This window comes from Drosophila miranda, chromosome XL (assembly GCF_003369915.1).
Source record: "Drosophila miranda strain MSH22 chromosome XL, D.miranda_PacBio2.1, whole genome shotgun sequence".
In the NCBI taxonomy this organism is placed as follows: domain Eukaryota; kingdom Metazoa; phylum Arthropoda; class Insecta; order Diptera; family Drosophilidae; genus Drosophila; species Drosophila miranda.
Window position 1 is genome coordinate 17583998 of NC_046673.1, and position 13562 is coordinate 17597559.

Genomic DNA, 13562 nt, shown 5'->3' on the forward strand with positions numbered 1-13562 from the left:
CCCAGAAATATGCTTGTAGTTGTGTATATGTGTGTATGTCCTAGGTCGGCACGGCCATAAACCGGTTTCGCCCGCAGCATATACGGCTTTTAGCTTCATGTCAGTGTCTGCGTGCCGAAACCGTAGGGCAGCGTGGTCTTTGTCTTTGGCGCGGCACAGAGGGGACTCAGCCGAAATAGTAAAAAAATTGTATGAGTGCTTTAGATAAATTTAATGTACGCATCTAATAGAGAATTTTCCAATCGAATTTTCAAGATAGTTTTAGTTTAGGAGATATAAGCACTCGAAGTTTAACATTTTTTCAGTGTGCAAATATTTATTGACTAACTAACTAATTTAGCAAGCTGAGACGGCCAAAGGTCCCACTGTGCCGCTCCAAAGACATCGGCGATTCGCGACCACCGCTTCGACGGTGCTGTTGCCGAACAGACGAAACCGATGGGCAGCGGGGTCGCGGTAGAGACGAAGTACAGGTGAAAAGGGAATTGAAACCCCGCGCGCTCCCTCGTGCCTTTTGGGTCCTAATGTTAGGACCCGCCATAGAACAGCTTTTTGGTCGTTCATGCGACGTCTTGGTATTGTATAGTCTTTGTTAGTACATATGTATCAGGCACTGAACAAATATCAATCTAGTTGGCGCCACTGACAGATACCATTTGACAGATAATATTTCATAGACGAATAAGCCAATATGAGTAATAACTACCAGAAATACTACTACCCAAGCATCGGTCATCCGCTACACGAGGTACGTCCCGTTACATGATCGGGCTCTAAAATAATCAATCTCTTTACAGGTAGCGATCAGCATGCCCGCAGCGAACCCGCCGCCACCATTGGGCCACCCTTCAGAACTCCACGCCAGTCCGAGGGATGCACAGGATGGTCGAGTAACTTCCACTTGGACTCACCCAAACGTCACTGCAATGACTTGGTTGCAATACCGAGACAGCATAATGCAACAGTACACTAAAAATTGATTACTGCCGCCGAATCAAAGAGCCATTTGCTTGCACCACACACATCACAGATGCCCGACTTGCTAAACTGACTTAACACTTATATGCATACGTCTAATGCCCTCTAATAGTGTAACACCAATCCAAACGTCTGTAATACCTTGCAAAAAACCGCATAAGAAACACGGGAATAAATGTGTTATTTATAACCCTTCAATAAGTGTACTATTTAAAGCTGCAATTGCATTGCCGAGCATTCATTTCTCACCTCAGAGCAATCCATTATACACACTTTGAGATCTCCCTGAAACTAAAGACTGTCTCAAAGTTATCACGATCGTATTCAATGGTACCGAAGTGGATCCAATAACGGGCTCAACGGCCTTCCTTATTGGTTTTGGCAAATCAGAAGGAGTTAAGATTGGCAAGGTGAGATTGTGCGAACGAGATCTATAAAGCGCTCCGTAGCGTTCCTCAGAGTATAGGGATTATGCGCGTAAGTAGCCACCATTTTAGCATAAAGAAGGGTCTGATGAACGTATGCATGGAAAAACTTGGAAGTATCTGTATATTGGTGGTGATGAATAGTTTCTATGGTCTTCTTTTTTGATTATTTTCATGCGATTTCATTACATACTTATATTGCGTACCCGCTCTATGCTCCCAACCGTGGGAGAACGTTGCCAATGCCGATGACGCGCTGTTTAATGTTGTCTCCCACCAGATCAAGCTGTTTTTTGAAAGGTATACTGTTAAGAATATCCATATGTACATATGGTTTTCGCAATGCAAGAGAGAAATTCATGCATACAAACCTTCCTATGAGTGCAGTAAAACGCTGGCGGAAGAGCACCCTCTGGCAATGGCTTCACCCTGTGTGAATGCAACTTGCCTCTGGCCCTTTGCACGTTGCGCGAAATTCGTATCTACATATGTGACTGGTGTTATCGCAGAGGAACGCTACACACTTACACACTCTCGTATGCATGCACTGACCGGTGAGAGTGAGCGAGAAAGATTGAGGGAGGGAGCGTCTGATAGGTGGAGAGGGATAGTGATAGTAGCAGAACGGTCGAGTCATGAGCCCGAGAGCGAAACAAGCCCGAGAGCGAAACGAGCTCGAAATCTAAACAAACCCAAGCGCGAGATTCTCTCAGCCTTCCTGGGAGAGCAATGGATTGGCATGGAGAGCGAGAGTTTCCCTTATTGTTGCGTGCGAGGATCGCATCAAGGCATCAAAGCCTTCGGAAATTGTGATATTCGTGCGTATTTATTTTCCCCACAAAAATAATAAAATGAATCGCAAAAATTCAAACGAAGAGCCGGATCCACCACGGGACACTCAACGGGAGCTCAATCCTCGAAGCCGAGCCATTGCCCGTCCGTTGAGGCGCACAAATCCGACCTTCCACAGAGTCCGTCAAGAAGAACTGGTGGCAACCCTGGACCAGGACCGCAACAGGATCCGGGATATGTCCTCAGAGCGAAGGGAACTTTTGTTGCAGCTGCAAGAACAGATATCACACGTTGCCCAACTGGAGGAGCAGACCAAATCCATTGAGACTATTTTGCCGACCGTAATGCAGGTGGCACCCCGTCCCGCGCAGACCAATGGCGTACTCATTCCCAATTGCATCATCTGCTCCGAGAGCTGGGACACGTCTGGGCCCCATCGCAATACTTTTCTGAAGTGCGGCCATTTCTTTGGCGACTCGTGCATTCGGGAGATTCTTGGGAGAGGACGGTCAAGTTGCCCCCGTATGCCGCAAGGATGCAGTAGTCGGCGACATACAGTATGTCAAGAAACTCTTTACACACTGAAAATAAATTAAATTTTTTGACTTTGGATAAGAAAATAATGGCCTTTGGTTCAAATTTATCAAATTTTTTTAATTCACAAACTACTTTATAATTAATCCCTGAATGGTTATGAATTAAAAAAATTTGATAAATTTGAACCAAAGGCCATTATTTTCTTATCCAAAGTCAAAAAATTTAATTTATTTTCAGTGTGTAAAGAGTTTCTTGACATACTGTACGTCTGATGTTTATGTAATTAATTTTGTTAGTTGTTTATTGTTTTTTGTTTTGGTGATGTGTTCGACTGTTCGAACAAAACTGAGAAAGTTGACTGGAAAGTCGCTGCTGTTTATATGAACAGCAAATGAAAAATTATTAAGAATAAAACTATAAAAACAACTTCACCTCTTTGATTTATAAAAGGAAATTTTAAAACCCACGGGCCTGTTAAGGGTTAATCAACATCAACATATGTCGTCTCAGTCACACTCACTGTACTATGTGCCTTTTACTCCCACTTATTGCTAGCATACGTTAAGAGACTGACTTTTGCCGACGAGACCACCTTGTATAATTGCATCATGGGTCGAGTCACGTGTATGCTGTCGTGCGATACGTTTACAGCTGCTACGCACACACACGAACCCACATACACAGGCCCAAGGTACATTTAACAGAGTGGAACATTTTTCGGTTTGTATATAAACTTACGTGCACTAAAAAATGCATCCATCCGCTCAGAGTAATTGATTTATTTATGTTTTTCCTTTTTTCATTAAGAATTATCGTCTAAGATGATTAACGATAACGATGAATTAACGATATATGCAGGAGAAAAGAGAGAAAGAAAACATTTTGAAAAACATTTAATTGCAAAAATCTGTGCGCTTGCCCAATAATTATTAGTCGCTGCTTTTGTGTTTTGGGTGCCTTACCATTCATTGAATATACTTTGGGCGCACACACATGCATGCGCAGGCAGTGAGTGAGAGGGAGACAGAGAGAGCGAGAGCAGCAGCAGCAGCAGTAACAGTGGCAATTCTTACAGCAGCAGCAGCACTGTCTGTGATAGCAGGCTGTTAACAGCCACAACATTACAGTGCCTGCAAACAGCAACGCCAACAAAAACAACAACAACAACAGCGCTCCACAGTGGGCCAGCCATAGCCGTTGGCTCGGCCTCTGTTATAAAAATGCTACACTCTCGCATTGAATTTGTCATTCGGCGACAATTTCCAAGCACCCAAAGACGTGAAGGCGTCCCGTGCCTTTAGCCTGCGATAATCATCCCACATCAGTGCCAGACATCCTTTTGCCGGGATAACAGCCTAGCAGTTGCACTTGCGCTTGCAGTTACAGTTTCAGTTGCACTTGCAGTTGCAGAGTTCTACCCAAAGTTCTACTCCAGCAAAAGTGCGCGAAGTCGAAGTCGAAATCTCAATTCAAATCAAAATCAAAATAATATTTTGCAAAATGCCTTTCGCACAAGAGCAATCAAAGTCGTCGACGGTGGCCAGCGAACAGCTGTCCAAGACGGAGACCATAAAACTGAGAAACAAACACATCGGGTAAGTCCCACTTGGGAAGTCATATAACACGAGCATATCCTTTGAGACAAGCGGCAGCCTTCAGCAGAGCAGCAGAGCAGTCGTCTCTTATTAGCCTTCACATCCTGCCCCATTGTTCTGCCCTGCAACGCGACCTTCCCTTGAGTTCCGTTTGGCTGTCAAGGTCAAGCGGCGGCATCCCCCAACCGAGCGAGGCACACACTCATCGCGTCTGCTTCGGCTCTGCTCTCCTCTGCGCTGCTCTGGCTGTTGCTCTCCCTTTCTGTTGCCACGTGAACACAACAACAACAAAAAATGTTGAAAACTTTTGGCCGAAAGTAGACGCTGCACTCATTTATTTTTGGCTCGTTACCTATTGATTATTTTTCAACGCTTGGCAACAACAACCACAGCCCTTTCACCCGCACAATATTAAGGGGAACTCTTAAAGTAATTTTAGTGGAAGATTTCATTAAGAAAGGCATGGAAAAGTGCAAGATTAATATCCACATTAAAGCTAAAACGGTCTTGCTCGTATTCGTATAATTATTTTTTAATCTGTTATAAATCGTGCTGATTCCTTTGTTTGCATTAAGTACCCCCTAGTATTTGCCGGTCGCTTGCCAGTATTTGTTCGGCTAACAAAAACACGATAATCGCAGTGGGAATGGGAATTATCACACCTGGGGAGTGGGTGTCCCAGGCGCCATCTTATTCGTACAGTCCCAGAGATAAGTCATTCTTTATAGAAAAATACTTTGTTAGGGTCCCCGCAACTTTGATGCGGAATTTATAATGTGATAAGTTTGTATGGGGACTGGTTAAAGTTGTGCCCTAGTCTTAGTATCTATAAATATTTCTTCCAAGTACTTATTCCCTTTCTTACTCCCTTTTCTATATGCAATATATCCAACCAGGCAAGCCTGCCAGCTCTTCTATCGCTCTGATCCTTTGAAGATTGTCCGCGGACAGGGCCAGTACATGTTCGATGAGGAAGGCACACGCTATCTGGACTGCATTAACAATGTGGCACATGGTAAGTAATCCAAAATCCAAAAACGAAAACCGAAAGCCGAAAGATTCATATAAAATTGAGCTGGGAACCGGGGCCTGATGTGCCCCCTGATCACAATCCATCCAGAATTGTTAATTATACGAGTATAGTACTTCTGTTTATGCCCCCGATTAGTGGCGCATGCCAATCGCTTTTTCTGGATGCAAAGTGCATGCCAGAGAGGAAGAGTCAGCGATAGGCAGACAGTATTTGGCAATCAAGTTCAAGGTTACGACGGTGCTACAGCCATCGACCATAGAGTACAAAAGGCCCAGACATCAGAGGCATGTTCAGGCCCCGGCCCCGATTGAGTTCCGTTCCCCCATAGCGCGGACGCTACGTACTGAGTCAGCCTTATCAAAGTCAATTGCCAAGTGCTGTGTCTGATTTTAGATGCTGCCTGCCGTAGGTCTGGGCCTGGGCCTGGTCCGACACCCCCTGTCGTGATATTTCGGGCCCCGACACAGGCCTGATCTGGATCTGAACCCCCCGTCCGGACCGGTCATGATGATTTCGGGCCCCGGCACAGGGCTTAACGCACATTACGGGAGGCAATAACTGATGATTAAGAAAAGCAATACCATCTCAAAAGCGAGCAAAATGAAATTGAATACTCGTACGTATTGCATATGCACATTTGCGTATATCAGTACGAGTATCACACCCGGACAAATCCAATGCAGTCCGGTGCGGTCGGTCTCCGGTCTAACAAAAATACTCGTACAGAACAACAACGAAGATTGACGTCTGCTCTGCGGACAATTTGCCAATTTGACGCAATGACGACGCTGTAAAGCCGTAAAATCTGACAACTGTTTGTGTCCGGAATTTTCCATTAATTGGTACAATTTCCATGCACCCCAGAAACCAGAAAACAGAACCCAGAGCCAGATTTTAGCCAGCATCAGGTGTTAAACATCGGCTCGTTCTAAATACTAGTAAATGCAAAAAGGTAAAAGGGAAAGGGAGAAGGTTAAGACTTTCCATCACAGAAATCATATATGAGTTATGTTGTTTTCTTGTTTTTTTGCACTCGATTTATGCTGTCATCGCTGATAAGACTCAGCGGACGTTGGCATTGCGAACAGTACAATGGAAATTAACTTGGGGGGGTGGGGAGGGGGGGGCTTGGGGGAAGTGATAAGACCATCCATCCATCCATTCCCTCTGTACTATTTATAGAGTCCCCCATAACCCGTTTGGACACTGCACTAAATCGGCCCCAACATCATATGCTGATAATGCACCTTGGAGGAGGCAAATGGTTTTTTTTCGCCACTTTCAGCTGATCTTCTGATAGGCCCTTTGATTATAAATAGCTTTGAGATTTGAATGCAGTCAGAGTTTAAAAGGTTCTATAACTGCACTGATATGCAGCTTATAGTTTGTTCGATAGCGATCTCCCACTTTGTAGATTATTAAAAACCACATCCAGTAATCCAGTAGTACATGGATAGTAGATCGCGTACGATCACTCAAAGATCTCAAAGAACCCATTTCGTTTTGACCCTTTTCCCACATCGCGTGAACAGCCGCCTCGCACCGATCGTGCGATCGATCGGGCGTAGAAGACCTTTATGTAACCTGTAACATCGACTCAAACTCATGGCCTAGCGCCCATCAACACATCAATAACAACCAATCGACCAACAAACGTAAAACGTATATGGAATCAGTTTTCATCGACTCCAATGAGACTCATAAACAAAGAGAAACTAGAACTACTCTATACTCGTAAAACGTGATAAGGCCTCGAAGTGCACGTGTTGGCCGATCACCCAACACCCATCCCCATCCCCATCCCCATCCCCATCCCCATCCAACCATCCAACGGAGTGAGAACAACAACTCGAGGCGAAGCTTGTTATTGCTATTATGAAACTTGAAGAAGACGACTGGAAGACGCACGCACGCACGCTTTGCGATCGCCACGTTCTTTGTAATCTCGTGCTACTTTTCCGATTCGAACGGAAAGGAGACTCTGCCTCAGCTACTGGGACTGGTACTGGGTCTGGTACTGGGACAGGCAAAGACCCGGGGCCGGGGCGCCTTATCATTGAGGGACGTCGAGCAACATGTGAACGTCTCGTGCCAAATGGAAATGTACTTGAGATAGCTTAAACAAACAATCAGCGGATGGATGGGGGTAGCCAATGCATGCATGTCCCGTAGTGCGTACAGTCCACATCCCATCGGTCCGACCGTCTGTGCCCCTAGTCTAGATTCAATATTTGTTGTAGTGCTCGTATGTAATGCCCCTCTAGACCATCCATGCAATCAGCTGATGGCGTTTCCATTGCGAGTGGAAAATTCTGAATAGATAATCAGAAAAACACACACTCTCCCTCTCCCTCTTCCTCTCTCTCTCCCTCTCTCTCTCTGTGGTGGGTTCGAGAAAAGTCGAACAAACACCCGGCCTATAGATATTCGTACACATTCCCTATATGCATATGCATGTCAAACAGATCAGATTGTATTGTTGTGTGTTGATGATGTTGTTGCGAAAAGCAAAGAACAGAATCCGCCACATTTCGATACATTTGTACACCGATCCACACGGAAAATGATGTTCAGAAGAACCTTGTTTTGGCTAATGGGTGAGAATCGAAATTAAGAGGGACTTTTAGATACATTTTCATTGCTGGGGTACCGCTCTTTTCATTCAAGAGAAATATCTGAAGAAGAGGGAAGTCCAATTTCGGAATGGAAAACCATTCTTCTTGGGCCGTTCTTAGAATTCGGAAATGTAAGGAAAATCCAATATCTAGAGATCTTAATCAGCAAGAGTTCAAGAGTCCAAAAACCTTTTGGTCTAGGCAAATCCCAAAAATAAACACCTTAGCTACCATTTTGAGTGGAGTGGTGTGTCGTATCAGGGTAGATTAGCGAAACCCCGCTAATAGATCGCTTCGCATTGTCGATTCGCAGCGAAAAACTTTACCCAGTTGGATGGTGTTGTCGCCAAACAACAAGCAACAGAGTGTGCGAGTTTGTACATGCCTAAAAATAAAGTGAATAATACTACACGTGAACGTAGGGGGACTGTCCGTCTCACGTCTATTGCCCACCTTGGGGGCGTTATCGCATCGTTTGCGCATCGGGCCCGTCCCGTTGTCGATGCTGGCGATTGTGTGACACCGAAAATACATTTTGAGAAACTCTACTAATGTGAGGCGGTCCCCTCCGTCGCACAGCGGACAGGCCCGGGTCCAAGTAGAGCGCGTCAGGCCCCGGCAGCCGATCCGACAGCTACGGATCGACGATAAGCCACTGGGGACTGGGGACTGGGGACTGACTGCCACTGGGTCGGCTGTCTGTTGTCGGTTGTCGGTCCACTGCCCGGCTGTTGACTGATTACGTAGTTTTGGGGGTCAACATATGTATGTACATATATGCCTCATCATCAGCCACAACTACTTGGCTCTCGCGCCCTCACATTCTGCCTTTGTGATTGTATGGTTCCAATTCTAATTCGGATTCGCCAGCAGCGATAAGACTCCTCGTTGTGGTGGTCGTACCCACTAGCCCATGGGTATCACGTGAAGCGCACGCGATTCCTACACGTTTTTCTGTGCTTCTGCCACCCTCTGCCTCCCTTCTGCTCCCACCTACTCGTAGTCGTAGTCGCAGCCGTAGTCTAGTTGATAGTACTACGAGTATGCTGTCCGACTCGAGTTCTGTTCTGTCTTTGGTTGCGCTGATTACGCACTTCAGTTCACTTTGACCATGGGCCATGGGGAGTCTTGGAATGAATAGAATTCGCTCGAGAATTTATTAATAGTAGAAGTACAGTTGATGTCTAAATGGCCTAAATGGTACTGAAAATGGTTATATAGGGAATGGGAAATGGGTTTTGGAACTTGAGTCATCCACAGAAAAAAGACCACAAATTGTAATATTTACACTTCAATTTAAAAATGTACACCAATAAGTACATACATTGGCTCCAAAAGTGGAAATTAAAAAGAAAGAAATTACATTTTCACAATGATTTTTCCATCTCTTCATTATTGCGACATTTTGCGACATTTATACCCAATACTCACTCAGTAGCGCTCCGCCAAAGGGCGCACACTGCACGAGGAAGAGGGTGTGTGAGCGGGAGAGAATGAGTAAGGGCGTGGAAGGGGCAATTTCATTTGTTCCTTCTGGCTTTAATAATGGTCCGATCTGATCCAGATTCAGCAATCTGCTAGATATGGTCATTCTCAATAATTCTGCAATTGGGCAGAGGGCTTGCCCCTCATGCACTAAGTGCAAATATTTGTATCATAAAACCTTATATTTAAGTTAATCATGACAGAGTCCGGCTTTTTCCACTCTCGACTAATCATTGCATTTATCCTTTCTGTTTTCTTGCAGTGGGTCACTGCCATCCGGAGGTAGTGCGTGCCGGTGCCCTACAGATGGCCACCATCTCGACAAACAATCGCTTCCTGCACGATGAGCTGGTGCAGTGCGCCCAGACGCTGACCAGCAAGATGCCAGAGCCACTGTCCGTGTGCTTTTTTGTCAACTCGGGATCGGAGGCCAATGACTTGGCCCTCCGACTGGCCCGAAACTTTACCAAGCGCCAGGATGTGATCACGCTTGACCAGTAAGTCGATCAAAGATCTCACTGCCACCTCCGCGAGATGATGCTTACATGCCTGTGGCTTATCTTTCTCTTCTAGTGCCTACCATGGACATCTGCAGGCGGTGATGGAGGTGTCGCCGTACAAGTTCAATCAGCCGGGGGGCGAGAAGAAGCCCGACTACGTGCACGTGGCCCCCTGCCCGGACACCTATGGCGGCCAGTTCACGGACAAGATGTACCCCAACGCGGATCTGGGGGCTCTCTATGCCCAGCCCATCGAGGAGATCTGCCAGCGCCAGTTGGCCAAGGGCCAGGGCGTGGCCGCCTTCATAGCCGAGAGCCTGCAGAGCTGCGGCGGACAGATTCTGCCACCGGCCGGCTACTTCCGGGCCGTTTACGATGCCGTACGCTCCTCCGGCGGCCTCTGCATCGCCGACGAGGTCCAGGTTGGCTTCGGCCGCGTGGGCACCCACTACTGGGCTTTCGAGACGCAGGGCGTTGTCCCCGACATTGTGTGCGTGGCCAAGCCCATGGGCAACGGCCATCCCGTGGGCGCTGTGGTCACCACCCCGGAGATAGCGCAGGCCTTCCACGCTACCGGAGTGGCCTACTTCAATACGTACGGCGGCAATCCGGTGTCCTGTGCCATTGCCAATGCCGTGATGCGGGTCATCGACCAGGAGGGACTCCAGCAGAACGCCCTCCAGTTGGGCGACTACCTGCTGCGGGAGTGCAGCCACCTCAAGCAGGAGTTCGAGTGCATCGGCGATGTGCGCGGTGTTGGACTGTTTGTGGGCATCGAGCTGGTGAAGGAGCGGGAGGGACGCATACCCGACACCAAGTCCGCCCGCTGGGTGGTCAATCGGATGAAGCAGCTCCACCAGGTGCTGGTCAGCTCGGACGGGCCCAACGACAACGTGATCAAGCTAAAGCCGCCCATGTGCTTCAGCCGCGAGAACGCCGACGAGTTCCTGCTGGCCTTCCGCGAGTGCCTCGCCACCCTCACCCAGGACAAGATGGCCACGGAGGCGGCGACAGCCGCTGCCACCACCACCCATGGGGTCATCGCCACCGCCGCAGAGACGCTGGCGAATAAGACGAAGCTCTTCGAGCGGCAGGATCGCCTCATAAAGTCGGTCTGAGGCAGCGGCGACGCCTCCCTGCCGACTCTGCTCAAAGGCACAAACTAGCTTTAGTCCTCCCACACCCGAGGATATTTATATTATTCCATGATCCCGAATTCCCTTGCCCCCATGCCCCACAGTCCCTTGTCCGAATATGGATATGTATGTATATTATAATTATTTTTTTTGATTAGTTTTAGTGCCATGCTTTAGCTTTTAGAACAAATCTAGGCATTACCCATGAGCCATACGTATAACCACCCGATATCTAAGCGCATGCCTACTATATAACCATTATCTTTTGAGTCGATTATCAATTATCTTCTAGTATCTAGAAAAATATGTAGGGAGCTCAGTACGAATTTCGTTCTTTTACTTTGTCCTTTTTTTTTGTTTTTTTAGCCTTAAGTTGAAAATGTGTGAGAAACGTTATTGAATATTATATTTTTTTTAACCACAAACTTTAGAATTGGGTCTTAATGAAGGAATGCCAGAAGTGGTGGCAGGGGACTGATTACATTAGAAGCGTCTTAATAATTAATAAGTTTAATTTTTATCCGCCGGGCAGTCCTTTTGGCCGTCACAGCGCTTGGAGACGGGTATACAGTCCTCATGTCACTATTACCCCACACCCTCCCGGCTGGCTAGGTCAATGGCTATGCTATGGCAATGCCGAACGGCTGTCCAGAGTGGGCCAAGACGCTCACCTTTGTGCCATTTTCCAGCGAACGCTTGATGCTGTGAGTTCTGCGTTCGATCTGGATAACACCCCGTTGTTGATCTTGCATGCGGTTCTGGCCCATCATCTTGATCAATGTCCCCGGGGTTCCAGTCGCTCCAATACACGTACTCGTGACCGCCAACCAGTACGCCCGGGAACGCGGCTGCTCTACATTCTTCCACAGGATACGCGCCTGCGGCGCGGCACACAATAATCAGGGCATTGTCGTTCTACAGATTAGCTGTCGTTAAAAAAAACAAATAACACAACAATACAAATGTATGTATGTATTCATGTAATTAATACATAGAGCTGCCACTCTGCTGAAAAAATGTGAGACGCAGTCTGCTAAAATTAGTACTTTTTACAAAACTGTACATGTGCATTCTATATTTTGGTTTGAGTTTATTTACTTTTGGAACTGGAGTGACTTCGTGTTTGCCATGAACATCAGCGAAGACTTCAAGCCCGTGCCAACACGGGCTGCACTTGCGGCTCAAAAAAAACAGGCCACCTGCGAATTCAAGGCATTGGTTTTCCACGAGCCGCAGTCCCAGTCGAAGGCAACTTCGAATCCCGACAAACAGCAAGAAAAATCTGAAAGGAGGCCCCACAAGTCGGCGGGCACGGACAAAGACAGCAGCACAAACCCCGAGTTCGATATCAAAAAGGCTCGACATGAGGTGCTCAACTTTGCCATGAGCAATCAGCGTGTGACCAAGAATAAGCGTAAAATGGAGATTTTCCAACTGATCAAGCTCGGTGCCAAGCCGCCAAAGAAAGCGGCAAGGAACTACAAGGAGTTGAAAGACGAACGTCAGCGTCTGAAGAACATACGGGAGGAGCGAAAGAAGTTTCATCAACTGGGGAAAAATCAAGCTGGTGCGGCTAGTGTCAAATGCCGCAGCAAAAACCATGAGGAACGCAAGCAGAAGAAACGTGCCCCCGTTTCGAACATCGACCAGCACTATGGCAAGGCGCAGCCTAAATTCAAGAAAAGAAAATAGCCATAGAATGTCCAGAATAAACCTAATTTAGTCAAATATTTCCAGTTTTATGTGTTTGTTTTGAAATTGCTTTGCGCCATTCAGTGTGACCAGACCAGCATGTTTGGCAGTGTTGCTATGTGGGCGCATATCGCTTGCCTTGCAGAGCACTGGTGCATTCCTTATTGTTGTTGATACGATTACGTGAATATTTGTGGAAAGTTTCGTCTGTTCGGGCCAAAAATGTTTTCACGCTCACGAACTCTCGGGCCGGCGATGGGCCGATGCTACACCCAAATCAAGGGCGGCTCCAATCCAGCAGGCCGCAGCAGTGGAGCAGGCGCTCCTCCGTCCAGTTCCAAAGTAACGGGCCTGAGCAGCAACTGCGTGAAACCTACATCAGCTCCTGTGGGACCAGGCGCTTCAGCATCCAGCGGCTACAAAGTTCCCGAATACTTCTCCTTTAACCGATTCAGCTTCGCTGAAGCCGAGGTGGAAATGGCCAAGTACCGCTGCCCACAGCCATCTGCGCTGAAGAAGTAGTGGCGTGGAGTGGAGTATTCCAAGGAGATTGCGAAACCAAATGTAGTAAATGTATAATAAACGGAACGTTTCTTAAGCCAGCCTCAATATCAGATATCAGGCTAAGCCTGTTCAAATTAAGTTAAATATATTTGGTTTAGCATAGTTTGTCGGGGAGGGGAATGGCGGGAAGAGTGGTATTAGATAGTGTGACCGCATTTACAGCAGTTCCGCACTCCGTCTTTTCTTGCCACCACGTCTAGCTCACAGACC

At 47.0% G+C, this 13562-nt stretch overlaps 3 protein-coding genes across 3 annotated transcripts; all 3 read left to right on the top strand.

Annotated features, from left to right (window-relative positions):
• The first annotated feature begins 3966 nt into the window (after window positions 1-3966).
• On the top strand, window positions 3967-11521 carry LOC108158506 (alanine--glyoxylate aminotransferase 2-like). Its single transcript, XM_017290867.2, has 4 exons — window positions 3967-4327; window positions 5224-5342; window positions 9723-9957; window positions 10034-11521. Exons 1-4 carry the CDS (start codon window positions 4233-4235, stop codon window positions 11076-11078), a joined length of 1494 nt encoding a protein of 497 aa, XP_017146356.1. The 5' UTR covers window positions 3967-4232; the 3' UTR covers window positions 11079-11521.
• A 613-nt stretch (window positions 11522-12134) lies between these two features.
• On the top strand, window positions 12135-12826 carry LOC108158507 (uncharacterized protein C1orf131). The gene has a single exon (XM_017290882.1). It carries the CDS (start codon window positions 12225-12227, stop codon window positions 12786-12788), a length of 564 nt encoding a protein of 187 aa, XP_017146371.1. The 5' UTR covers window positions 12135-12224; the 3' UTR covers window positions 12789-12826.
• A 108-nt stretch (window positions 12827-12934) lies between these two features.
• On the top strand, window positions 12935-13404 carry LOC108158514. The gene has a single exon (XM_017290895.2). It carries the CDS (start codon window positions 13011-13013, stop codon window positions 13308-13310), a length of 300 nt encoding a protein of 99 aa, XP_017146384.1. The 5' UTR covers window positions 12935-13010; the 3' UTR covers window positions 13311-13404.
• Window positions 13405-13562: the final 158 nt, after the last annotated feature.

What these genes read in the sequence shown, in the direction of transcription:
- LOC108158506 (XM_017290867.2), top strand. Translation starts at nt 4,233, where the DNA reads ATGCCTTTCGCACAAGAGCAATCAAAGTCGTCGACGGTGGCCAGCGAA. An exon ending in CTGAGAAACAAACACATCGG is followed by an intron (nt 4,328 to 5,223) that starts GTAAGTCCCACT and finishes ATATCCAACCAG; the next exon opens with GCAAGCCTGCCAGCTCTTCT. An exon ending in GATGTGATCACGCTTGACCA is followed by an intron (nt 9,958 to 10,033) that starts GTAAGTCGATCA and finishes TTTCTCTTCTAG; the next exon opens with TGCCTACCATGGACATCTGC.
- LOC108158507 (XM_017290882.1), top strand. Translation starts at nt 12,225, where the DNA reads ATGAACATCAGCGAAGACTTCAAGCCCGTGCCAACACGGGCTGCACTT.
- LOC108158514 (XM_017290895.2), top strand. Translation starts at nt 13,011, where the DNA reads ATGTTTTCACGCTCACGAACTCTCGGGCCGGCGATGGGCCGATGCTAC.